Genomic DNA, 27,798 nt, shown 5'->3' on the forward strand with positions numbered 1-27,798 from the left:
CACGCCCAGGATAGCGAAAATGACATTGAAACTCCTGGAGTACAGGTACGACGTGGAGTACATCCCAGGCTCCAGGAACAAAATAGCGGACTACCTCAGCAGGGCATCGGCGATGGACAGCGCTTCCAACGACAGGGAAGACGACGACGAGATGGTGGCCCTGACGGACGATCCGGAAAAGGCCATCAGTAGGCAGGACTGGAAGGACGCATATGAGGTAGATGCCGACATGGAAGAAATCAAGGCGTGCATTGTGCGGGGATGGCCGGACAGGAGGAGACAAGGCCCAAAAATCAGGCAGTTTTACGAAGTCAGAGAAGAGCTGTCGGTGGGCAACGATGGAGTATTCGTCTACAGGGGTGACAGGGTGGTGCCGCCGGAGAACATCGTACCTACCCTGCTAGCCATACTTCACGAAGGCCACCTGGGAATTGTGAAGACAAAGGCCAGAACAAAACAAACTTATTGGTGGCCAGGAATGGACACGCATGTGGAGAGGCACGTGAAGGACTGCGCGCAATGCCAAGGGGCAGACAAGACTCTCAAACCAATGAGACCACCCCTAGGGAAATTCACCAACCCCAGCAACCCGTGGGAAGAGGTAGCAGTAGACATCCTGGGACCAATATTGGACGACCAAGGCATCCCCAAATATCTATGTGTACTAGTGGATAAATACTCGAAATGGCCAGAAGTGCACATCAACGAGGTCATGGACACGGACGAGATACTACGCTTCCTCAAGGCGATGTTCCTTCGGGAAGGCATACCCAGGAGCATTATCAGCGACAATGGCCCCCAGTTCATCTCCGACAAGTGGGTCACGTTTGCGAACAGGAATGGCATAATACTCAAACACACCTCGATATACCACCCATCCAGCAACGGACAAGTAGAGAGGTTTAACAGGGTGCTGATGGGCTCCATACAGGCGGCCATCACAAGAGGTAAAGACTGGGAAAAGGAGGTGCTCAGCACGATATGGGCATACCGCATCACCCCCACCGGAACGGGGTACAGTCCCTTCCAGATCTTACGGGGGCGGCAACCCTTTACCAAAGACAATGTGGCATGGCAGGAGAAGACCATCACCAGCAAATGGTCCCCAGCAGTGGTGCAGCACAACCTGCAGAAGGCACAACGCATCTACACGGAGCACTACAACCGCCACAAGAAGACAACAGATGCGGCGTTGGAAAAAGGGGAGTGGGTCAGAGTGAAGCTGGCTGTCCTTAAGCGGAAAGGAGAAAGCAAATACTCCCCACCCCTCAGAGTGGAAGAGGTGTATGACCGGGCGGCACTGCTCAGTGACGGTAACGTGTGGTCACACGAGCGCATGGCCAAATGCAATAAGATCTTACAGTGGCCCCGAGAGTGCACGGAAGGGGAAACCCCGGCAGAGGGGGTGATAAAGGACACAGACTCATCCGAAGGAGGCCCCGGAGAGGACATGGGCGGTGAGCAAGAGAGAGAGAGAGACAACTCAGGGAGAAGACCCATGGGGGAGACCACGAGAGAAGATGGCGAGGTAAAAGAGAAAGAGAGTCCGGGCACTCCGAAAAGTACTGACGGAGGCCTGGCCACAGAGGGAAGCCGAGAAGGACATTCCACTCCGGTAAGACACACCCGGGGGGGAAGAGCAGTGGTGAGACCATCCAAGTTCAGAGACTTTGAAATGGACTGACCTCTGGGTCGGGGACTTTGTGTGAGTGGTGTGAAAAGGGGGAGATATGTAGCGTCGCGGTCTAGTGGACGCGCGCACTACGGAGGGACGTAGAGGCGCGTAGCGGACGTCGGACGCTACCGCGCATGCGCGAGCAGAACGGCGCGAACGAGGGACGCGATCGGAGCGTGTTGCCCGGCGCTCTCTCCTTAGGTGTCCTATAAGGTTAATAAAGGTTCTAATTTCAAGTAGAACGTCTCCAGAGAGTCTGTGGGGGAAAGTACTTACAGCCTGGCATCTTACAACATTACAGCTAGTTCTTGTTAGCAGTGATGAAAGGCTGGGGAAAGAGAACAGTTTTTTTATCTCTCCACTAGATGGCGCTCTGGGCGTGCATTACAAATGTCTTGCACCTGATATCGTTGAAAACAGTTCTGAAACATTGGCTTCTGTCATGATGACACACATGCTTACAGTTGATGATTAGGGGTGTAAGAAATTTGCATAATTTGCTTTTGCATTTTTACATGAAATTTCAGGGAAATTACTCAGAATTGCCCAAAATGCAAGTCTGCCATATTTCGCTATATTCTAGCACGAAATTCGTACTTCATTTTCGGCTTGAGGGCATATTTCGTGCTAAGAAATAGAGCAAAACGCACAGTTGCCGTGAACAAGTCACTCGTGTTGTGGTTGTTTGCGCTGTTCCTGCACTTTTATGCTGTCATTTTACCACAAATGTTGGTGCAATTACGTGTTGTAGGGGCACCATTTTAGCAATTTTGCATAACGAGTGCAACGCAAAAATTGCAAACTTTAATGTCTTACATCGGCGTAGTTTAAATTTCGCCGCGACCAGCTGATGAGCAGCCACTGACTGATGTAGAATGTTACTACTCTCCACTGTCTGCAGACAGATGTGTGGCACTCCCAATGGATGGAGTGAGCAACTTCATGAATAACCATTGGCAAAGCCAATCCACCTCACTTCTATGATGCAAGTGCTACGCTATTGGCTTTGTCAATACTTGTTTGTAAGGCGTGCTTAAAGAAGTTAAGGAAGAGCAAACAGACATCGCAAGGCATCCCCAAACAGAACACAGGTCACTTTTTTCAATCTTTGCACACAGCATGGTTTATTTGTCAGGTTTTACGCAAGAAACCCTGAACAGATTTTAAAAAGCCTGTTGCCTGTGACCCAGATAAGGAATTAACACACTGGATTAGTTTCAAGTAGTTAGAATAACATAACAGATGTCTGAGAAATTTAATAATGTATAGGAAAATGCTTCCCAAATGCTTTCCAGGTGACTAGGACCGGGTGCAAATGCTGCAGACATTTGGCACTCTCCAGCAGCCCGGAGAGAACATCTATGGGCCGCCGGGAGAAGATACATCCTTTCATTCACTCCGAGTACATCTTGGGCCTCCAACACAAGCAGAATGAGTCTGGAAGCATTCCCCCACCTCCAGAAATGCTGCCTTTGTGTGCCGAGGCCTGGCTTTCATGCTTCACATGGAAAGCAGAAAATAAAACATGCAGTCTCCGGGAGTGCCATTAGGTGATTTGCCAGAGGTGGGCTTAAACGAAGGTGTGACTACAAGCCCCTCTACCCCTGCACATCATGAGGCAAAATTCTGCCTAAACTAAAACACTACATGTCAGTGATCAACCATGTGTTACGTGTTAGGTGTGTACACAGTAGGTGTGCACTTTATTAATTCATAATTATAGGCTTGCTAAGGAGTGGCACGCATGGGGCTGGTCCTCGTGTGGCCCTGAAGAAGAGCATTGAGGGGACAGCCCGAAACATGTCGACCCAATACTAGGGACTCTATACTCATTATAGTTAGACTTTCCATATTATTAACCCCTGATTTTAGTCATACTAACTAGGGGCAGAAATAACATATTAGCCCACTAATTAGGTATTTTAACTTTTGTTTTTCCACTCCACTTCCACTGCACTACACATTTCCACAACTTAGTGATCCTACATAGTTCCGCAAGTCGCAGCACGCCTCAATCTGCAGCGTACTGAGAGGACCCCAATGATGAAGCATGACACCTAGGGTAAACCCTGGTGGGTGAGGGGACTCTAGAAAATAATTTTTCTTTCTGGAAAGAGGATTTTCATACATATTCAGTGAAAACCCTGTTCTTCCCCACGGTTAGGTTTTTATTCTGGTATTCCAGATTTTGTGAAACAAAAAAAGAAAACAAAATGTAACAAACCCAATAAAATCTGATCTTTAGTCACTCCTGGCAACAATATGTCTGGTGCTGTGACTTTACGGATGAGCTGGATGGTGGGGAGCAGTACAGTGAGCGTAAGGAAAGGGGATGTGAGGAGGGAAGCAGCACTTGGGAAAGAGAGCAAAAAAACATGTGCACTCCCATGCAAGGCTCAAAGAAAAAGAAAAAACTAGTTCACCGATGCTTGCCGTGGAAGGATTTACATCTTCCAATCAAAAGGTTGGTAAAGAAGCTACCCTCTAGGGAAAACGCAACACAAGAAAAGTATGGAAAGACGCTGAATAAGAAGCAAGAACATGAGATTGACAAGAAAATAAACAAATAATAAGCAATGGGAAGATAGAAAGTGCACTCAAAGTATTGGAATTGTACATAAGAGGTGTTTGACAACAGACAGCTAAAATCTGTCTTTGGGTGACGCCTAATGGTACTTCGAAGAGGCCTTGTGTCTTCTAGAGCGACCGGTGAGGAACATACGTTTTAAGGCTGAGTCTTCTCATTCCAGGATCTGGCTGCGGCAGTTAAGAAGATAGCAGACTTTTTTGAGATTATTCTGACTGAAGAGCAAATGCAATTAATCACCGAAAGAGGCCACTTCCAAGCCATGAAAGGAAGGTCCACAGAGACGCACGGAATCTTGGGCCCCCATGTTTTTCGAAAAGGTACGTTTGCAAATATCTTTTTAATCATGAATGGTACCGTGGTCAATGGGATTTTCATAGTGCTGAGGTTCAGAGCCAGGCACTGTGGCTCTGACTTTGTTACTTGGCTTTGCATCATATCCACTGTAGCGTGCATTCAGCAAGACCGGAGCACTTCTTGCCTGGTCCCCACATGTTGTGCAACGCCACACTGAGTTTACGTTGTTCTGCCTTTGCCAGTTGTATCATGGCGACCAGGTTGGGTAGGTGCTTCTCCCCTGGGTTTTTTTAAAACACATTTTATTGTGTCAAAAAGACATATACAGTGCAGTGTTCCTTGACCCAGGAAACAACTGCCACACCAGCATTGTAAGTCAATGTCTTTGACAGTAAGTGTATACATTATTGGCAGTAAAATCATAAAACACAATATAACATAAACACCCTAAACACCCCCCCCGTCATACTAACACACTGCTGCGATTCGATCGTCACTACATCACCCATCCCGGGGAATCGAGTCCCATATTATATATCCAGTCCCTTACCCCAGTGGCCCACAGATCAAGGCAGATATAAATGTGTCCACCGGGGGCACCGGGTCCAATTCCAGGTCTCGGTAATCTGCCAATCGTTTCCAGATTATGGGATGTTTTTGCGGGCAGCCCCTAGCCTTAAATATCGGAATCTCTAATCCCATATTAAAATCTAACCCATTTTTCCATGCCGAGAGAGGTGGAGGGGCTGTCACCTTCCACAGCCTTGCTGTATCTCTTTTGGCCAAGGTCAGCCCCAGTAATAGTAAATGCCTCTTATATATGTTACCTCCTATACCCTCCATGATATGCAGAATTGTCAACCTCGGTGAGGAGGGGAGCTCCCACCCCAATACCTCCGCCGAACAGGCCAAAACTCCTCTCCAGAATTTCGTGAGCGCTGTGCAGTGCCAAATAGTATGCATTAGGGACCCCTCTTCGCGTCCACAGCGCAGGCACATCGGAGATGCTACCAGATGTGCCCTCCGGAGCCTGAGCCTAGTATAATAAACTCGATGAAGGTATTTAAATTGAATGAGACGCAATCTCATCGATGTCGCTGCTCCTCTAGGGGAGGCCAGCGCGTTCATCCAGTCATCTCCATCCAGTTAACCCGCATCCCCAACCCACACCCCTCTGAGGTTATCTAGTGTGGTGGGACTATGGGGCTGGAGGCTCTCCCTGAATTCAGTCCAATTGAGGCAAAGATTTTCGTGGGAAACCCGCAAGATCATAAAATATCAAAGATTATCAATCCTTGATAAATCTTTGATATCTTCTGACCTTGCAGGTCGCCCATGAAAATCTTGGCCTCAGTTGGACTGAATTAAGGGAGAGCCTCCAGCCCCGAGATACTCAATAGATAGCATGACGAAATTGGAGGTATTTACAGAACTGAGGGGCATATTATCAAGGCCAGGCGATAATTATCACTCAGCGCTCTTAACGCAAGGATAATTATCGCTGGCCAACTCTGAATTTTATCGCGGAGATAGCATGCTATCACCAACGCTTATCTCCAAAGCGATAAGATTCAGAGCGCAAGCTGCCAACTGTGTGATTATCACTGGAAATACAGCGATAATCGCACAGGGTTTGGCGATAGCTTGCTGATAGGGTAAGGCAGACTTAGCCATGATATCCATCTTCCATAGGATATCATGGCTAAGTCAGTTTAAAAGCAGGCGAAAGGAAAGTAGCGATAACAGAGGTTATCTCTACTTTTCTTGCCGCTATGCTTCTTAGCGTGAGGCTTGATAATAGGAGAAATGCCGCTAAGAAATTTCGCTTAGCGACATTTCTCCCGGTATTCTGGGGAGGAACGCCCACTTTGCATCTCATTAGAGATGCAAAGCTGGGCGTTAAGGGAAAGGGTGAAGAAGCATGGATTCACGCATGTCCTTGCTAATAGGGCGTTAAAATTATCACCGCTTTTCGTCGGAAAACGGACGCAAAAGCGGCGAAAATTTTTTATCGCCTCGTTGATGATCTGCCCCTGAGTTCTTGGCATGTGGTACTCTCGCGGAAGATCTTGAAAAGATTTGAGCACCGAGCCTCTCATTACATCTCTCAATGTGGAAATTCCTATATTGTCCCATCCATGAAATCCAGCGAGTGCCACCAGCTGCGCTAGACGGCCATTATGCCATAATGGGGTCTCCCTAGTCAGCCTGTTCCACTACCCCATCGTACGGAGGGAATGATTCCACACACAAAACACCACCTGAGTGGCCTATGGTAGGGAATTATGTATCGATGCAAAGTACAGAATAGTATGCAAGGTGGACTCCCCCATACACCTCTGCTCCACTGCATAGGCGGGATCGGCTCGGTTTCCATTCACCATTCATTTAGCACCAGGAGATGTGAGGCCATGTAGTACGACTGAATATCTGATGTGGCCAACCCCCCGCTATATGTTGACTGAAAGCAGGTCCGCAGCGCCACCCTGGAAGCTCACCCCGCCCACAGAAAATGTCCCAGCGCCAAGTTAACCTGGCAAAACCATGAAAGGGGCACCGGATATGGATAATTCTGTAATTTATAGAGCAGGCACGGCAGTGTCAAACCATTTTAAAAATAGCCAATCTGCCATTTATAGAGAGGGGCGTGCGTGACCAAGTTTTCATTTCCTCCCTAGTCCACATCCAGATTGGAACTATATTTCTGTCCCACGCTACTCTAGGCAGGTCTGAGAGGAAAACCCCCAGATATTTCACGCCCTCAGTTGATGCCTGTACTGCCGTAGCATAGGACCCCAAGTCCGCCATGTCCCCCAGTGCCCACAGTGTGGATTTACTCGGGTTCATATGCAGTCCCGATAATTCACCAAAAATTTGCATGATACGAAGGAGCCGTGGCCCATCCTATTTCTGTCTATCAAGAAAAATAGGACATCGTCCGCATATAAGGCTATACGGTCCGAGAGCCCATGATCGCACTCAAACCCCACCACCTGCGCGTCGATCCGTACCCATGCCGCCAACGGCTCCATCGCTCGCGCAAATAGATATGGCCTCAGGCGACATCCCTGTCGAGTGCCTCTGCCTACTGAAAATTTAGAGGAAACGGATCCCGCCACCCTCATTGATGCCGTAAGATCTGTATAATAGTTTTAGCTATGCCAAAATGCGTGGGCCTATGTTAAGCCGATCAAGGAGCGCGAATAGGTATACCCAGCTGAGGGAGTCAAACGCCCTATCCATGTCAGTCAGCAAAAGAGCAGCCGACACGCCTCTTCCCTGGATGGCAGCTATGGCATTATGCGCCTGCTGGATGTTGTGGCGCGTTGCCTGCTGCGGCATAAAGCCCGCCTGATCTGTATGGATCAATGTAATTATATGAGATTTGGCCTCAACATTTAAAAGCGAAATGGGGCGATAAGAGGCGTGTTCATCCGGGGGCTGACCTGCTTCATTGAATACGACTACTTCCACATGCCTCCAATCTCGCCACAGGTATCCCCGGTCTCTCACTTCTTCGATGACTTGGTGATAGTTTGCCCCCATCTGGGAAAAGTGTTTCTTAAAGAATTTGCTGAGGAACCCATTTGGACCCGGCGCCTTACCCAAATTCAATTCCCCCAATGCAGTGCAAATCTCCTCCTCAGTAAATAGAAGTCCGCTCGCTCGTCGTCAGAAAGGGTGCGGGATGGTTGGTCGTTTAGGAAACGATGAATAGCATCTTCCTGCAGACATTCCCTGGGGGTATAAAGCTCTGCAAAGTATTGTGCAAACTCTCGGCGATGAGGGAGGGGTCACTCAGGACCCGCCCATCAGGGCCCGGTATACTTGGGAGAACCTGGGGCTGCAAGGTCCCCAGGCAAAGCCTATGCAGCAATTTACTGGACTTGTCGCCCCATTGGTAGATCCTGCTACGGGACGCGAGCCACGCAAGGCAGGCCTCCTCCATCAGGGTATCGGCATAGGTTTGACGCGCCAGCGCTAGATGTCGGCACACCGAATTACCTCCCTCTTCCCTACTACTCTGCTCTAGTTCCATTAGGTGGGCCTCTGACCGCAGCAGAGCCTCCCGCCGGGTACGACGTGCTGCCACACAGAAGGAAATATCCACTCCCAGCAGAGTAGGTTTCATGGTCTCCCACAACGTTGCGGCCTCAGCCACCATCCCCACGTTCGGATTTAGATATTGTTCAAGTGCCTGCCCAATGTGATCCAGATATTTCCCATCTTGGAGATGCCATGAGGCGAGATGCCAGAAAAGGGCGGTTTCTCAGGACCCAACTGCACCGTCAGAACCACTGGAGAATGGTCGGCTAAGCCCCGTGGGAGCATCTACCCAGCCCTCACCCTCCCGACTGCTCTTAAGGGCACAAAGAGATAGTTGAGGCGGGAGTACGAGTCGTGAGAAGTCGAGAAATATGTGTAGCTGCGTTCCGTTCCATGCAACCGCTGCCAAACATCTACCCACCCCAGTCCCGTCGCTAAGGAGCTCAATTTAGTACTGTGTTGGACGGTGCGGTGTCCCCCTGATCTCCATCTGTCCACCGCCAGGTCCAATACATCGTTCCAATCTCCCCCTGTTATTGCCAACCCCTCCGGCATGGCCGCTTACAGAGTCGACCAGAGCCCATTGTAAAGGCAGGGGAGCATACACACAACCCAAAACCACCTGCTCCTCGTATATGGTGCCTTCAATGAAAACTTATCTCCACTGTGGATCCATCCATGTCTTAACATGTTTGTACGGGACTCTACGATGCAACAAAATTGCGACTCAATGCGACCCCCTGGTGAAGCCAGAATGAAACACTTGGCCATAGCCATATCAGAGGAGACACAGTGCTTTAGTACCCATTACGTGCGTCTCCTGAAGCATCAGAAAATCAGCTCGGTGCTGTTTAGCCTGTTGGGAGTATGGCCCCTCTCTTGACCTTATCCAGAGCCCCTCTGACATTCCAACTCACTATTCGGAGTTCTCCCGCGTGGAGTCACGCCCTATCCATAAGACTCGCCATCTAAGGGTCTCTGAACCTCAAAATTTGGGACAGCCTTGATCCGGAGTACAAATGCAAGCCATTTGTGACAAAAACGCAGTGCAAACATAAAACTAAAATTCCCCAACATCCCCCAACGCCCCCATACCTCAAAACAGCTGAAGTATCTCTTGCAGCGGAGGTGGCTTGCAGGCTCCAATGGGCACCCCCCGCCCTCCTCCCCCAATGGATCCCCAATAACCTGCCCATAGTCAACGGATGTTCCCTTCAACTGTTGTAATAGGAACAGAGGTACTAGCCCCTGCTCATGTTTCATCAGTCTGGACACAGGGCAGCAACAGTCCCCCATTCAAAAACATCATGGCACTGCTATGATACCGAAGATCCCTGCCGAGGCACTGATGTAGATCTACCAGGATCATTGCAGGATTTGGAGCGGCATCTCGATCTCGACCTCATGAAGCCTTTGATCTTAAGTTTGGGTGGCTTGCAGATGACCTCACTAGACGACGAATCAGACTTCAACCTGGGCAGCGTGCGGCGCCGGAGCTTCACAGTTTCATCCGGCCAATTGAAGACATCCTCTGGCAATTCGAAGAAGAGAGTGCGGGACCACCCGCAGCTTGGCTGGATACAGCAATGCATAGGTAAGTTTCAGCTCACAGAGGTGGGCCTTAGCTGCCATGAATGATTGTCGTTTCTGCTGGACTAGTCTAGTGTAGTCCAGAAATATGAGGACGCGAGTGTTCTCGTACAGCAGAGGTTCCTTAAGTCCAGCCTGTTTTAAGATCACATCTCTGTCATGGTAATTCAGGATCTTAGCAATGACAGGTCTTGGTCTGGCACCAGGGGTGGTTTCTGCATCAGGGCCCTGTGCGCCCTTTCAATTAATAAACAACCGGGCAGTGACTCTGAAGGGAGCCAGCTCACTAGCCACCGAGTAAGGAACTGTTCCATGTCCACCCTTCACATCCCTCCGGGAAACCCACAAAGCAGAAGTTGTTTCTTCTAGCCCTGCCTTCCGCCTCCTCCACCCGCGAGGCCAGACCTCTGGTGACTGACTCCAGCGATGCGACCTGTTTCTGCAGTGTGACGACTGAATACTCCACTTTGAGGACTCTGGTTTCGACCTCAGTAATGCGTTCTACTGCATTTCGAAGATCTTGGCGCAGGAGCGCGACGTCAGAGCCCACCTCTCCAATCTTTGTTTCCAATGCAACCCTTGACTGTGTGATGGCCGCCATGAGCACGGCATTGTCTGGGATGCCCCCTTGTGTCCCTCCCTGGTCTGCAGCAGAGGCGCCCGACCCAGTAAAGCAGTCTAGCGCGCTCTGCTTGGCGGATCCTCCCACCGGTTTGTCCTTAGTCATGGTGGCGTTCAGATGCCTGTCTTCTAGAACGGCGGTTCAGCTGCCCCCCTGCCAGACTTCTAGCACAAAACTGTGCTAGAAGCGCGAGTAATTATATCTGTTGCAGCTTCAAGCCTCTGATCATACAGGACACGGGTGGAGATCTCCTGCCCACAAACCGCACCAGGCGCTATTCAGGCCGCTTCCTTGGACGGTCGTGCCCCCCCAATAGGTGTCCCACTGTCTCTTCAGGTGCCACCTCCAGGTACCAGGAAGGTCCTCTGACCCCCACACCAGTCTCCTCCTTCAAGGCAATGGTCTGGCCCAGCTCTTCGCAGCGAAGGACGCTTTGGAATTATCTGGCTGTCTCAGGTCAGCTCCCCAAGTGTTGATCCACTGGTTAATAGCCCCCAACACACTGCAGATGACTCGGCAGGGCCTCTCGCTGCTGCACAAGGTTCCAAACTGCTCTGGGGCGCACCTCCACTCAAGGCCCACACTCAGTGCTGCCTCCTGACCTGTGTTACAGCGCACACAATCACTGACCGGGTCAGTTTATAGTGGGGTGCAGGCCGTGGCACACTTTCCCACAGTGGCGTCTCTGCCCTCCTGCCCCTAGAGCGATTGCGCAGGGCCTGTGCACTCCAAGCGGCCGTCGACCGGGAGACGCGGCCCTGTTAGCCGGCTCGCCGATCTCCAATGAGGCCTGAGCGCCTCAATCACTGCCCTACAGTGTGCCGCAAGGGCCCCAACCGGCCCCGTGAGGGAGTCCCAACCCCCGGGCAGCCAGCCAACTAGACGCCTTCCCCTCATGGCCTGACCTGGCTGCCAAGCACTGTAATGGAGGCAGGAGGAGGAAGGGGGGAAAGGAGGGCCGAGCCGGGGCACTCACCGGGTCTCCTACGTGGAGCTGCCCTCCACACAACCGCCGTCATCACAGCCGGGCGGCCCCCAGGAATTTAGGTGCATTCTCCGCCAGACCCCACCGGTCTCAGGTCGAATCTGCACTGCCGCTCGCGCCTGCCCTCGCAGCCGCTCTGATGTCGCCGCTGCTGATCCGCCTACAAGGCCTCTCCGGCGCACCTCCCGACTGCTGCCGCAAGCATCTCGATTTCCACACTTCTCCGGGTACGAGTGCGGCCACTCAAGTCTCAACCCCCACAGGGAACTTCAGTGGGGAATTCGACCGGCAAAACAGGGTAAATGCAGGATATTGTCGCTGGGGTGAGCAGAGCTCACCTAACTCGCGTCCACCATGCTGGATCGCTAGCTTCTCCACTGGTTTAGTACGATTATTCAGCTGCTGGGACACCTGGCTGTGGCCAGTGAACCCTCCTTGACCCCGGTGCATGTGCATGCAGATGCCCCTGAGTGTGTGAGGCTGATGACACCCATGAAGTTTGCATAAATTTAACATTGGGTTATTTATTTGTTTGTCCTGTGGTCTCTGTTGTAGAAGGTAAACTATGGCTGAATCAGTAGCCAAAGAATATATTTGGCTATCTACGACACACGGTTCCTTTGCAAGCCTGACATTCTAGCTTTGAAGAGAGGAAATTGGAGGCTGAAGAAAGAGGATAGTAAGGAAAAGGAGGGAGGAGAAACAAGGATGAGTGAGAGAGATGAGATAATGGGGTACAGAGGATAAGAAATTAGTGAGGGGAGTGAGAGGAGAGAAAAAAGATGGAAGAGAAAGGAAAACGATGGAAGCACAGACGAATCAGGATTGCAGAAGAAATAATATGGATGAGGGAACAGTAGACAGAAGTAGCGAGAAAGAGGATGAAAAACTCATAGAGAAGACAAGTTGAGAGGAAGTGGAGAAAGACTGATAGTAAACGAGGACACTATGGGAAAAAGATGGAGAAAGAAAGTGACAGAATGAAGAGTTTGACAAGTGTTTGATCTGGCATCCTTGGCGTGGGCTTCCCCTAACTTTTTGTCTTCATACCTCCTGCTTTAGTTCACTTCATTTTTGCTAGCCTTAGGACTCAGTCCACTTTACCACTGCTAACTAGTGCTAAGGTTCTTATGTGCTTTCCCTAAAACATGGTTGATTGGCTCATACCTAACTGGCATGTTTACTTTACCTAGTGAAGTGCCACTACCTGTGCCCAGGGCTTGTAAACTAAATGCTACTAGTGCACCTGAAAGCACGGATTGTGCTACCCACTGACGTAGCCCTTTAAACATGCATCAGGCCTGCCATTGCAGAGACTGTGTGTGCAGTTTTAAACTGCTTTGTCAACCTGGCAAAATACACCTTTTGCCTGGCCCAAACCATCCTTTTTTCATGCATATAAGTCACTTCTAGGGTAGGATCATGACAGCCCAATGTGTTTACTAAGTTGGACATGCACTTTTAAGTTTTACATTGGTAGAAGAAAAACTCTTGTTTTTTTTCACTACTGCAAGGCGTACCTCTTCCATAGGATAACATTGAAATTACCTTATTACATTTTATAAGGGTAATTTACAAATGGGAACAGGTATCTCCTTCATTTTTGGTGGCTCTGGAATCACAATTTAAAATCCTAACTTATGGTGAAGGCAGTTCCTGAATTGCAATTCTGAAAATGTCCCTTTCAGAAATTGGTGGTAGGGTGGAACCACCACAGGCATTGCACACCAAGTTAGAATAGTTGCCGTATAACAAGTTTAGTTGGAGCAACAGTTAAGTAGAGTGAACGCCAGCTGTTATTATTTCGCCTTTTAGAAAGCTGGCATTTTCTTGCTTTAGCCATTTGGTGCCTGCAGCCTGTCTCTCGGTCACAGTTGGGGTTTGTGTATTCCTCCTAGACAGCCACACACCATTGGGAGCTTAGGTATGACTCGATGAGCCATCACTAGCAGGATGGGAGGGAGGAGCAGGGCCCAGGCCCGCTTACACTTGAATAGGCTGTGTCCTGTCTCTGCACAAAGGTATGCATACACCCTATAGTTTATTTGGAGCCAGGGCATCTGAGCACCTCAAAAGCATGCCTCTCGAACCAACTCCCCACATCAAAGGCACAACTGTAAAAGAAGGACAGCAGACAACACCAGCGGCATCAAAACCTCGTGCCACATACCAACATAACACACCATCACCCTCTTCTCTCTCTTTACTCCTATTCCTATCCTAAGGCCTGCGTCCTCTCACTCAACTGTATTTTTTCTTTACCCATGTGCTCTGTTGCTGCTGATACCCTTGTACCTTTTCTCTTACTGATACCCTAGCTCTACCTTTGACTATACCCTACTAAATCTACCTACCCTTGAATTCCCAACCAATGTTCCATGCACTAGTACCTCTAACGCTGCCGATACCGAGAACCTAAAGCCCTGCTCATATCCTAGTATTTGTACTCTTGACTACACTCTTGCACCCTTTCCTCTGCCCATATATCCCAGCACCTCCCTCTCTGGTTATACCTTTGTACCTTAGCCTTTGCATGTACCCTCGTACTTCTACTTCACTCTATATCCCAATAAATCTATGTACCCTCGAACCTCTGCCCCTGCTCCTTTATCCCAGTATATCTACCCACTCGCAAGTATGCCCTGTGCTACCTATATCCGAATACTTCTGCCCCTTATGATACCCTATGTTCTTCTACCCATTACTACACTTTTGTACCTTTACCCTGCCCATATATTCTAGTACCTCTACCTTTCCCTATATCTTAGTCCCTCAATCCCTCACAATACCATAGTATATCTATCCTTGCCTGTACCCTACTACCACCCATGACTACACTTTAGCTACCTTTACCTGTGCCATTTACCCTAGTGCCCAACTCCTGACAATACCCTAGTACCCCTATCATTGCCTATACCCTGGTACCTTAAACCCTGTTTACCCTCTAGTACCTCTACCTGTACCCTACTAAATGTACACCCCCTTGACCTCTCTCTAACTGTTCCCATACTCTAAGATCTCTACCCGCACCATTGAATGCCTCAGGCTACCTCGTCCCCAGTACTACCGCCCCTTCCTACACCCTACTACTTCTACACCTGCCTACACTTTAGCACTGCATCATTGCTCATAGATCCTGGTACCTCACCCGTGTCTGTACTGTGGTTTCCCTACCTCTGCCTGTACCTTAACGCCTCAATACCTGCTTATGCCCAAATCCCTATACCCTAGTCCCTCAACCCGTGTCTGTACTCTAGTACCTCTAGAGCGAGACCCTAGGACGAGGACCGTGTGCATCGTCCAACCCTCAAACCTCTTCCCCTAACTATACGCTACTTTCTCAACTTATACCCTCTTCTCTGTCCCTACTCTAATGCCCCTTTTACCCCCTCACTGTTTTCTTGTGACATTTATTTACCTCCGTGTCCCATTTCTTTTGTGGTTTGTGTCGAATTCCACATTTTTCAAGGAAAAGGCGGTTCCTCAGTTTGCAAACTAATGAAAATGGAGGTTCCCCTGTCTGGAGCCCGCGGACTGGCCTTCTGCGTCTTCAAAATGAGTTCTTGTCACGTCATTGACAAGAAATAGGAAATTTACAATAATTATCTGTTTTAGCAGAAAAAGGACAAAACGTGTAATAATTTCAGTTTTAGCCCCTGGTGAAACAAAACTCTGTGTATCACATGTCTGCTGTTAGCAAGTGATGCGACGACACTTGGCAATAGATAACATTGCTTTATTGTGTTTCCTGCACAGGTGATGTCGGAGACTGGAAGAACTATTTCTCTGAGGCTCAAAGCCGGGAGATGGATGCAAAGTTTGAAGAGTGTTTAGAAGGAACCAAACTTGGAGAAAGGATGAATTACAGAGTGCACTGCGAGAGCTAAACATTCATTTCAACCCTGCCCGTGACGTCATGAGTCAGGACCCATGCCGAGCCGGAATTACAAGCTCTAAGTGGAAAATTATTCAGTTATTTTAATTCTGAGACCACTGCTTTGGTGAATAAATACATTTTTCAGAATGCCTCTACTGTACTTATTTTGTTATTAATTTGAAATCTTTGACGTTTACTTTGAAAAATATTTCATTATGAAAAGAAAACACAGCTTGGTGGTCTTAGATGCAGTCTGCACAGCCTCACTGCTTGTCCAGCGCCTTCTCTAAGAGAGTGTTGGCTTCTCATGCGACTCTTTGTGCTAAGCTTGTGGTCTTAGATTCAGTCTGCACAGCCTCACTGCTTGTCCAGCGCCTTCTCTAAGAGAGTGTTGGCTTCTCATGCGACTCTTTGTGCAAAGATTGTGGTCTTAGATGCAGTCTGCACAGCCTCACTGCTTGTTCAGCGCCTTCTCTAAGAGAGTGTTGGCTTCTCATGCGACTCTTTGTGCAAAGCTTGTGGTCTTAGATGCAGTCTGCACAGCCTCACTGCTTGTTCAGTGCCTTCTCTAAGAGAGTGTTGGCTTCTCCTGCGACTCTTTGTGCAAAGCTTGTGGTCTTAGATGCAGTCTGCACAGCCTCACTGCTTGTTCAGCGCCTTCTCTAAGAGAGTGTTGGCTTCTCATGCGACTCTTTGTGCAAAGCTTGTGGTCTTAGATTCAGTCTGCACAGCCTCACTGCTTGTTCAGCGCCTTCTCTAAGAGAGTGTTGGCTTCTCATGCGACTCTTTGTGCAAAGCTTGTGGTCTTAGATGCAGTCTGCACAGCCTCACTGCTTGTCCAGCGCCTTCTCTAAGAGAGTGTTGGCTTCTCATGCGACTCTTTGTGCAAAGCTTGTGGTCTTAGATGCAGTCTGCACAGCCTCACTGCTTGTCCAGCGCCTTCTCTAAGAGAGTGTTGGCTTCTCATGCGACTCTTTGTGCAAAGCTTGTGGTCTTAGATGCAGTCTGCACAGCCTCACTGCTTGTCCAGCGCCTTCTCTAAGAGAGTGTTGGCTTCTCATGCGACTCTTTGTGCAAAGCTTGTGGTCTTAGATGCAGTCTGCACAGCCCCACTGCTTGTCCAGCGCCTTCTCTAAGAGAGTGTTGGCTTCTCATGCGACTCTTTGTGCAAAGGTTGTGGTCTTAGATGCAGTCTGCACAGCCTCACTGCTTGTTCAGCCCCTTCTCTAAGAGAGTGTTGGCTTCTCATGCGACTCTTTGTGCAAAGCTTGTGGTCTTAGATGCAGTCTGCACAGCCTCACTGCTTGGTCAGCGCCTTCTCTAAGAGAGTGTTGGCTTCTCATGCGACTCTTTGTGCAAAGCTTGTGGTCTTAGATGCAGTCTGCACAGCCTCACTGCTTGTCCAGCGCCTTCTCTAAGAGAGTGTTGGATTCTCATGCGACTCTTTGTGCAAAGCTTGTGGTCTTAGATGCAGTCTGCACAGCCTCACTGCTTGTCCAGCGCCTTCTCTAAGAGAGTGTTGGCTTCTCATGCGACTCTTTGTGCAAAGCTTGTGGTCTTAGATGCAGTCTGCACAGCCTCACTGCTTGTCCAGCGCCTTCTCTAAGAGAGTGTTGGCTTCTCGTGCGACTCTTTGTGCAAAGGTTGTGGTCTTAGATGCAGTCTGCACAGCCTCACTGCTTGTCCAGCGCCTTCTCTAAGAGAGTGTTGGCTTCTCGTGCGACTCTTTGTGCAAAGCTTGTGGTCTTAGATGCAGTCTGCACAGCCTCACTGCTTGTCCAGCGCCTTCTCTAAGAGAGTGTTGGCTTCTCATGCTAACCTCTTTGTGCAAAGCTTGTGGTCTTAGATGCAGTCTGCACAGCCTCACTGCTTGTCCAGCGCCTTCTCTAAGAGAGTGTTGGCTTCTCATGCGACTCTTTGTGCAAAGCTTGTTGTCTTAGATGCAGTCTGCCCAGCCTCACTGCTTGTTCAGTGCCTTCTCTAAGAGAGTGTTGGCTTCTCGTGCGACTCTTTGTGCAAAGCTTGTGGTCTTAGATGCAGTCTGCACAGCCTCACTGCTTGTCCAGCGCCTTCTCTAAGAGAGTGTTGGCTTCTCATGCGACTCTTTGTGCAAAGCTTGTGGTCTTAGATGCAGTCTGCACAGCCTCACTGCTTGTTCAGCGCCTTCTCTAAGAGAGTGTTGGCTTCTCATGCGACTCTTTGTGCAAAGCTTGTGGTCTTAGATGCAGTCTGCACAGCCTCACTGCTTGTCCAGCGCCTTCTCTAAGAGAGTGTTGGCTTCTCATGCGACTCTTTGTGCAAAGCTTGTGGTCTTAGATGCAGTCTGCACAGCCTCACTGCTTGTTCAGTGCCTTCTCTAAGAGAGTGTTGGCTTCTCCTGCGACTCTTTGTGCAAAGCTTGTGGTCTTAGATGCAGTCTGCACAGCCTCACTGCTTGTCCAGCGCCTTCTCTAAGAGAGTGTTGGCTTCTCATGCGACTCTTTGTGCAAAGCTTGTGGTCTTAGATGCAGTCTGCACAGCCTCACTGCTTGTCCAGCGCTTTCTCTAAGAGAGTGTTGGCTTCTCATGCGACTCTTTGTGCAAAGCTTGTGGTCTTAGATGCAGTCTGCACAGCCTCACTGCTTGTTCAGCGCCTTCTCTAAGAGAGTGTTGGCTTCTCCTGCGACTCTTTGTGCAAAGCTTGTGGTCTTAGATGCAGTCTGCACAGCCTCACTGCTTGTCCAGCGCCTTCTCTAAGAGAGTGTTGGCTTCTCATGCGACTCTTTGTGCAAAGCTTGTGGTCTTAGATGCAGTCTGCACAGCCTCACTGCTTGTTCAGTGCCTTCTCTAAGAGAGTGTTGGCTTCTCGTGCGACTCTTTGTGCAAAGCTTGTGGTCTTAGATGCAGTCTGCACAGCCTCACTGCTTGTCCAGCGCCTTCTCTAAGAGAGTGTTGGCTTCTCATGCGACTCTTTGTGCAAAGCTTGTGGTCTTAGATGCAGTCTGCACAGCCTCACTGCTTGTCCAGCGCCTTCTAGAGAGTGTTGGCTTCTCATGCGACTCTTTGTGCAAAGCTTGTGGTCTTAGATGCAGTCTGCACAGCCTCACTGCTTGTTCAGTGCCTTCTCTAAGAGAGTGTTGGCTTCTCATGGTAACCTCTTTGTGCAAAGCTTGTGGTCTTAGATGCAGTCTGCACAGCCTCACTGCTTGTTCAGTGCCTTATCCAAGAGAGTGTTGGCTTCTCATGCGACTCTTTGTGCAAAGCTTGTGGTCTTAGATGCAGTCTGCACAGCCTCACTGCTTGTCCAGCGCCTTCTCTAAGAGAGTGTTGGCTTCTCGTGCGACTCTTTGTGCAAAGCTTGTGGTCTTAGATTCAGTCTGCACAGCCTCACTGCTTGTCCAGCGCCTTCTCTAAGAGAGTGTTGGCTTCTCATGCGACTCTTTGTGCAAAGCTTGTGGTCTTAGATTCAGTCTGCACAGCCTCACTGCTTGTCCAGCGCCTTCTCTAAGAGAGTGTTGGCTTCTCATGCGACTCTTTGTGCAAAGCTTGTGGTCTTAGATGCAGTCTGCACAGCCTCACTGCTTGTCCAGCGCCTTCTCTAAGAGAGTGTTGGCTTCTCATGCGACTCTTTGTGCAAAGCTTGTGGTCTTAGATGCAGTCTGCACAGCCTCACTGCTTGTCCAGCGCCTTCTCTAAGAGAGTGTTGGCTTCTCATGCGACTCTTTGTGCAAAGCTTGTGGTCTTAGATGCAGTCTGCACAGCCTCACTGCTTGTTCAGCGCCTTCTCTAAGCGAGTGTTGGCTTCTCATGCGACTCTTTGTGCAAAGCTTGTGGTCTTAGATGCAGTCTGCACAGCCTCACTGCTTGTTCAGCGCCTTCTCTAAGAGAGTGTTGGCTTCTCGTGCGACTCTTTGTGCAAAGCTTGTGGTCTTAGATGCAGTCTGCACAGCCTCACTGCTTGTTCAGTGCCTTCTCTAAGAGAGTGTTGGCTTCTCATGCGACTCTTTGTGCAAAGCTTGTGGTCTTAGATGCAGTCTGCACAGCCTCACTGCTTGTTCAGTGCCTTCTCTAAGAGAGTGTTGGCTTCTCATGCGACTCTTTGTGCAAAGCTTGTTGTCTTAGATGCAGTCTGCACAGCCTCACTGCTTGTCCAGCGCCTTCTCTAAGAGAGTGTTGGCTTCTCATGCGACTCTTTGTGCAAAGCTTGTGGTCTTAGATGCAGTCTGCACAGCCTCACTGCTTGTTCAGTGCCTTCTCTAAGAGAGTGTTGGCTTCTCATGCGACTCTTTGTGCAAAGCTTGTGGTCTTAGATGCAGTCTGCACAGCCTCACTGCTTGTTCAGTGCCTTCTCTAAGAGAGTGTTGGCTTCTCGTGCGACTCTTTGTGCAAAGCTTGTGGTCTTAGATGCAGTCTGCACAGCCTCACTGCTTGTCCAGCGCCTTCTCTAAGAGAGTGTTGGCTTCTCATGCGACTCTTTGTGCAAAGCTTGTGGTCTTAGATGCAGTCTGCACAGCCTCACTGCTTGTCCAGCGCCTTCTAGAGAGTGTTGGCTTCTCATGCGACTCTTTGTGCAAAGCTTGTGGTCTTAGATGCAGTCTGCACAGCCTCACTGCTTGTTCAGTGCCTTCTCTAAGAGAGTGTTGGCTTCTCGTGCGACTCTTTGTGCAAAGCTTGTGGTCTTAGATGCAGTCTGCACAGCCTCACTGCTTGTCCAGCGCCTTCTCTAAGAGAGTGTTGGCTTCTCATGCGACTCTTTGTGCAAAGCTTGTGGTCTTAGATGCAGTCTGCACAGCCTCACTGCTTGTCCAGCGCCTTCTAGAGAGTGTTGGCTTCTCATGCGACTCTTTGTGCAAAGCTTGTGGTCTTAGATGCAGTCTGCACAGCCTCACTGCTTGTTCAGTGCCTTCTCTAAGAGAGTGTTGGCTTCTCATGGTAACCTCTTTGTGCAAAGCTTGTGGTCTTAGATGCAGTCTGCACAGCCTCACTGCTTGTTCAGTGCCTTATCCAAGAGAGTGTTGGCTTCTCATGCGACTCTTTGTGCAAAGCTTGTGGTCTTAGATGCAGTCTGCACAGCCTCACTGCTTGTCCAGCGCCTTCTCTAAGAGAGTGTTGGCTTCTCGTGCGACTCTTTGTGCAAAGCTTGTGGTCTTAGATTCAGTCTGCACAGCCTCACTGCTTGTCCAGCGCCTTCTCTAAGAGAGTGTTGGCTTCTCATGCGACTCTTTGTGCAAAGCTTGTGGTCTTAGATTCAGTCTGCACAGCCTCACTGCTTGTCCAGCGCCTTCTCTAAGAGAGTGTTGGCTTCTCATGCGACTCTTTGTGCAAAGCTTGTGGTCTTAGATGCAGTCTGCACAGCCTCACTGCTTGTCCAGCGCCTTCTCTAAGAGAGTGTTGGCTTCTCATGCGACTCTTTGTGCAAAGCTTGTGGTCTTAGATGCAGTCTGCACAGCCTCACTGCTTGTTCAGTGCCTTCTCTAAGAGAGTGTTGGCTTCTCATGCGACTCTTTGTGCAAAGCTTGTTGTCTTAGATGCAGTCTGCACAGCCTCACTGCTTGTCCAGCGCCTTCTCTAAGAGAGTGTTGGCTTCTCATGCGACTCTTTGTGCAAAGCTTGTGGTCTTAGATGCAGTCTGCACAGCCTCACTGCTTGTTCAGTGCCTTCTCTAAGAGAGTGTTGGCTTCTCATGCGACTCTTTGTGCAAAGCTTGTGGTCTTAGATGCAGTCTGCACAGCCTCACTGCTTGTTCAGTGCCTTCTCTAAGAGAGTGTTGGCTTCTCGTGCGACTCTTTGTGCAAAGCTTGTGGTCTTAGATGCAGTCTGCACAGCCTCACTGCTTGTCCAGCGCCTTCTCTAAGAGAGTGTTGGCTTCTCATGCGACTCTTTGTGCAAAGCTTGTGGTCTTAGATGCAGTCTGCACAGCCTCACTGCTTGTCCAGCGCCTTCTAGAGAGTGTTGGCTTCTCATGCGACTCTTTGTGCAAAGCTTGTGGTCTTAGATGCAGTCTGCACAGCCTCACTGCTTGTCCAGCGCCTTCTAGAGAGTGTTGGCTTCTCATGCGACTCTTTGTGCAAAGCTTGTGGTCTTAGATGCAGTCTGCACAGCCTCACTGCTTGTTCAGTGCCTTCTCTAAGAGAGTGTTGGCTTCTCATGGTAACCTCTTTGTGCAAAGCTTGTGGTCTTAGATGCAGTCTGCACAGCCTCACTGCTTGTTCAGTGCCTTATCCAAGAGAGTGTTGGCTTCTCATGCGACTCTTTGTGCAAAGCTTGTGGTCTTAGATGCAGTCTGCACAGCCTCACTGCTTGTCCAGCGCCTTCTCTAAGAGAGTGTTGGCTTCTCGTGCGACTCTTTGTGCAAAGCTTGTGGTCTTAGATTCAGTCTGCACAGCCTCACTGCTTGTCCAGCGCCTTCTCTAAGAGAGTGTTGGCTTCTCATGCGACTCTTTGTGCAAAGCTTGTGGTCTTAGATTCAGTCTGCACAGCCTCACTGCTTGTCCAGCGCCTTCTCTAAGAGAGTGTTGGCTTCTCATGCGACTCTTTGTGCAAAGCTTGTGGTCTTAGATGCAGTCTGCACAGCCTCACTGCTTGTCCAGCGCCTTCTCTAAGAGAGTGTTGGCTTCTCGTGCGACTCTTTGTGCAAAGCTTGTGGTCTTAGATGCAGTCTGCACAGCCTCACTGCTTGTCCAGCGCCTTCTCTAAGAGAGTGTTGGCTTCTCACGCGACTCTTTGTGCAAAGCTTGTGGTCTTAGATGCAGTCTGCACAGCCTCACTGCTTGTCCAGCGCCTTCTCTAAGAGAGTGTTGGCTTCTCATGGTAACCTCTTTGTGGGATTCTGCAGCATAAAACTAGGGCTAAGCACAATATACATTATTTTTCACCTGCAAACTTTCAAACGCTCCTCTTCTTCTGCGTTTCAAAGTTTGTCAACTTCTCATAACATCACACCTTCTTCTTATCCAAAGAATCTATTGATATCGGGGAATTACCATTAGTGAAAATGTTTTTAAATTAAGAATCTTTGCCTCGGAGTGGGTTTGGCAGGATTTGTTATCAGTACAGCTGCAGTTTGCAAAGTCTGCAAAGTGTTGACAAATACCCCAGGATCTATTTTTGTTACACCAAGGTAGAACCTCTCCTGCTTATGGAATGCAGGTGTTTAGAAATAATATCGGAAGCAAAACTATTGTGAGACAAAATATCGAGTCAAGAATATTAAGAAGGTAAGTTTCTATAGGTGAGTAAAGTTTTACTCTATATAACTCCACACATAAGCACCTTGATGATATATATATATCTTCACGGTACGGGGATCCGGAGTTCAGAATAGTAAAACCATACTTATCTATTTGCACTTACCTTCTCAATATTTAGTTCCTTAATATTTTTGACGCGATATTCTGTCCACGCGATATTTGTGTGTGCAATATTCTCTCAGCGATCCGGAATGCAGTATCCCTTTTCGCCAATACGACTGTGCTCATCCAGCGACCCTAATGTTATTGAATCCATAGTTCAATTTCCGTGGCTCGGATGTTGTCGCTGCGACAAGGACCTGCGGGAGTTCATTGGGGTCAGTGGCTGAATACAAAGGGCCTGATTTAGATCTCGGCGGATGGTTTATTCCGGCACAACGGTGACGGATATCCCGTCCCCAAAATTTAAATCCCATAGGATACAATGGGATTTATATTTTGGCAGATGGGATATCCATAACCGCTGTGACGGAGTAACCCGTCCGCCGAAATCAAAATCAGGCCCTTAGAGTGGGAGAAGGGGTAACTGATGCACGGGACCCAAGGCCACCATCACACCATGAAGAGAAAGGTACGTTTCGGGGGCATTGTAGGAAGCACACAGGGAAGGGTGGCTGGGGTAAGAATTGGTGAAGTCCAGGCCAGTAAGGTCCCCTTGTAACGGATCATCCATATGCAGGCAGGGGCATCATGAACCCCCTCTTTAGCGCCTAATGTGCGGGGGAGGGTTCTTCATGGGCCACTTCTGACTGCAGCCCTGCAGACAAAAGCTCACATTTGGCCAGCATTTGGCCAAAGGGCCGTAAAAATGGAACATATAGAGTTATGGGGACGTAGAGAGATTAAGGAAGAGAATGGGAGAATAGGAAGGGGCGTGATGGAATAGCAGAGAAAGAGAGAGCGAGGAAGAAAGAAAGATGGACAGAGAGAAACAGAAGGAGGAAGGAAGGAAGGAGGGTGTGGACGAATGGAAGCTTGAATGAATGGAGGGATGGCGAGGTGCATGGATGGCTAGGTGCATGGATGGGTGATAGGCTGAATGGATAGAAGAGGGAAAGGGTGGGTGGATGGATGGATGGATGGATGGATGGATGAATGGATGGATGGATGGATACTGTGAGCAAGTGCCTCTTTTGATATGGTTAGCCTCCCTCTTTTTGTCTGGAAAATGATGTGGTTTGGATTGAAAGTGCATATAGTCCCTGTCAACTAGGTCCCCTGTGGCAGAGTTCCTTCTCTACAACTGTACCACGATGGCCACTTCAGGCCCCCCTGTAAGTCTGGTACCTAGGACATTGGGACTGAAGAGGGTCTCCTAGGGACCCCTCACCAAGGCCAGGCCACTGCAGCCTGCATGCCTTGCTGCAGACAAAACAACAATGTTGACATGGCACGCTACTTGTGTGCCATGCCAAGCAGCACTGCCTAAGGCATGGGTAAGTCACCCCTCTAGCAGGCCTCATAGGCCCTAAGGCAGGGTGCACTATATCTGCTCTGTGTGCATATCTGCCTGAGCAGAGAGGCCCCTACAAAATTTAAGTCCATTGTTAGATATCGTTAGAGCCAGTGAAGCCATAGAGAGTACACAGGCTGGAAACTCAACAACTCGAGTTCCCCAGCACCATGATGGCTTCACTGAACACAGGCGTGCCTGGTGCCAAACGACTCCTCTCAATAAACCCACACTGATGCCAGTGTGGGATTTATCGAAACATGTACCCAGAGGGCACCTCAGAGGTGCCCCCTGAAACCTACCAACCCTGGTGTGGTCTTTGACTGGCTTTAGGCAGTCAGCCACCAGGCATGTTTCTGGACCCCTCGGACGAGAGCCTCTGCTCTCTGGGACCAGAAACAAAGCACACCCTGGGCGGAGGTGTCACACCTCCTCCCCCAGAATGAGCACAGTGCTCGAGAGGGAAGCTTCAAAGGCCCGCTGCCTTTATAATGTGACCCCAGCCTCTGCTGCTAGCAGCAGAAGGCAACCTCCAGTTCAAATCCCCACTTTTGGCGGGAGAACTGTCGAGAAAACTTTGTAAGAAGAGGAGGTTGCCACCCTTCGCCAACTCCGCCCCTCAGGTGCAGGAGGTGAAGTGAAGCACATTGTTCAGGGCCTGCCACCTTGAAGATGGTGGGACCCCTTCAAAATTGCACCCAGTGTCCACTTATGAAAGTGAAAAGTATCTCTCATGAATAAAGCACTTTACGTATTTCTTGGTCTTAAAATAAACAGATATAGATAGATAGATAGATAGATAGATAGATAGATAGATAGATAGATGGATAGATGGATAGATGGATAGATGGATGGATGGATGGATGGATGGATGGATGGATGGATGGATGGATGGATGGATGGATGGATGGATGGATGGATGGATGGATGGATGGATGGATAGATAGATAGATAGATAGATAGATAGATAGATAGATAGATAGATAGATAGATAGATAGATAGATAGATAGATAGATAGATAGATAGACGGTGAAACACGGAACGAAAGGCAGAGTGGATAGAAAGGTGAGAGCGGGTGGATGGATGCGTGCAATCATCAATTGAGGGATACAATAATTTATTGATGAATGGGTAAGTCAAAGAATGGATGTATGGATGGACAGTTGCATGCATAGACAGACAATGGATGGGTGAATAGATGAATAAATGGAACAGCAAAAGATTTAATGATGTGTAAGGATGAAAGTATGACAGATTGAACGGTGGAATTTTGGATATCAGCGAGTCGGTGGAAGGATGAATGGGTAAATGGTTGGATGGAAGAGTCAAGGGAGTTCTTCTAGGGAGGGCTGGGCTCACTTGCTTCAGTTGTTTGGGCCATCAGAGGGGTGGTTCAGAGTGGGGGGAGGGGTTACTTTCTGTCGACTCTCTTGTTAGCTGTCTGCTGTCCCTGCTAGGTTTTTAAACCCCCACTTAGACTGTTCAGTGCTTAATTAGAGCCTGTTGTTTCCGGTGCTCGGCACCGGCACCCACACTTGGGGGCATATTAACAAGCTGGCGATAAAAAATTATCGCCGCTTTTGCGGCCGTTTTTGGCCAAAAAGCGGCAATAATTTTATCGCCTAATTAGCAAGGCCACACTAACGCTTGAAACCTTGCTTTAGCGTCAGGATTCCTAACGCCCAGCTTTGCATCTCTAATGAGATGCAAAGTGGGCGTTCCTGACCTAACATGCCAGGGGAAATGTCGCTAAGCGACATTTCTCCTATCATCAAGCCCCACGCTATGAAGCATAGCGGCAGGAAAAGTAGCGATAACCCCTGTTATCGCTACTTTACTTACGCCTGCTTCAGGACTGACTTAGCCATGATATCCTATGGAAGGTGGATATCATGGCTAAGTTTGTGAGTCCCTATCAGCAATCTAACGCCACATTGCGTGAGATTATCGCTGGGTTTCCAGCGATAATCTCACGTTAGGCAGTTAGCGCTAGGATTTTTATCGCTGAGGAGATAAGCGTTGCTAATAGCACGCTATCTCAGCGATAAAAATCCACATTAGCCGGCGATAATTATCCTAGCGCTAAGTGCGCTTAGTGATAATTATCGCCAGTTGTTGCTGATATGCCCCCTAGACTGTTCAGTGCTTAATTTGAGCCTGTGGTTTCCGGTGCTCGGCACCGGCACTTAATTGTCAGCACCAGTACCTATGACAGTCTGCCACATGGTGGTAAACCAGAGAAAAGCACAACAACTGTTGTTTATTAATTCAATAGATCTTAAGAAGGACTAATACCTGCTGACAAAACCATTCCTATAACTTTGGTGTCCTGACATTGGTAGGAGTGTGACTTATCAGTTCTACTGTTACTGCAATTGGCATCGGCAATGGGCAGTGCAAGCGGAAGTGGCCTGTGGCTAGAGCCTGGGCACTTATTATTTATACAATTGAGCACTGAGACTGTTCATTTCATTTCATAAGGCTTTATTCGGAGCATAAAGACAATGTCCATAAAAGCACATACATTTACTTTACATAAACAATAATCAATAAAAACCATGGTAGAAAATGCAGTAGAGAATACATGGTTAAAAACAGTTAAAAAATCATACTAGTCCTTGCCTTAATAGCATGAAGAAGGAAAGTAGCGGTAAAAAAACAAACGTCAGGGTGGGGCATGTTAAAAAGCAACTTCATGGTATCATGTACATTTCTAACTCCAAACTTGATGAAAATGGGTTTTAAAAAGGCTGAACGAAAGTTACCGTAAAGTTTACACAGCAATAGAAAGTGCATAGTGCTTTGTGCTGAAGTATTGTCACATGGGCACGGACCAGTCGGATGTTTTTTGTTGCAGGGGAAGGCCACCAGGTGGTGCACGATCCCGAACCTTAGTCTCGTTAAGACAAACTGGTGGGAAGCTCTGGTGACATGACTCAAATACGGTTGGTAGCCCACATTCTCGCAATATCTTCCATAGAGCACACAGGTGGGGAGATTGCCCCAGTCCCTCCCCCGCCTCTCTGGCTTATAGCTCATGAAGGCAGTCTTCATCTCGGATTTGGACAGACTAGAAGCAACATAGCTATCCTCTCTTATATCGAGACCATAAATCTCTGAAAAACTATTGATAACAAATTTAATCCAAGGAATCTTTAAATGGTTATCGGTAGAGAGACAATCTCTTATGATGGCTCTATTTAGGGAAGTCTCCTCCTTCAACTAAATAGCACGCCATAACATTAATGGTCTTAAGGCAATCAGATCTGAAAGATGTTGGATCCCAAGCTCTCTGTGCACCAGGTTGTTAGAGGCTGATTTGGGCAAACACAGGAGTCTCTTTAAAAAGAGATTTTCCTCCACTTGTAGGCTCCCTGCCGTGACATGTCCCCAAACCCCAGCACCATAGAGGGCAATGGAAAGGCATCTCAATTG

At 48.8% G+C, this 27,798-nt stretch overlaps 1 protein-coding gene across 1 annotated transcript in view; it reads left to right on the forward strand.

Moving 5' to 3' along the window:
* The window catches only part of LOC146813447 (sulfotransferase 6B1-like), a 184,621-nt gene extending 168,792 nt beyond the window's left edge, over positions 1 to 15,829 (forward strand). Inside the window, exons 6-7 of the mRNA XM_085620206.1 lie at positions 4,426 to 4,582; positions 15,560 to 15,829. Of these exons, the coding sequence (XP_085476332.1) occupies positions 4,426 to 4,582; positions 15,560 to 15,690 (288 nt within the window). The 3' untranslated portion in view covers positions 15,691 to 15,829. The remainder of the gene's footprint in view (positions 1 to 4,425; positions 4,583 to 15,559) is intronic.
* The last annotated feature ends 11,969 nt before the right edge of the window (positions 15,830 to 27,798 follow it).

Source organism: Triturus cristatus, chromosome 7, assembly GCF_964204655.1.
Source record: "Triturus cristatus chromosome 7, aTriCri1.1, whole genome shotgun sequence".
Lineage (NCBI taxonomy): Eukaryota > Metazoa > Chordata > Amphibia > Caudata > Salamandridae > Triturus > Triturus cristatus.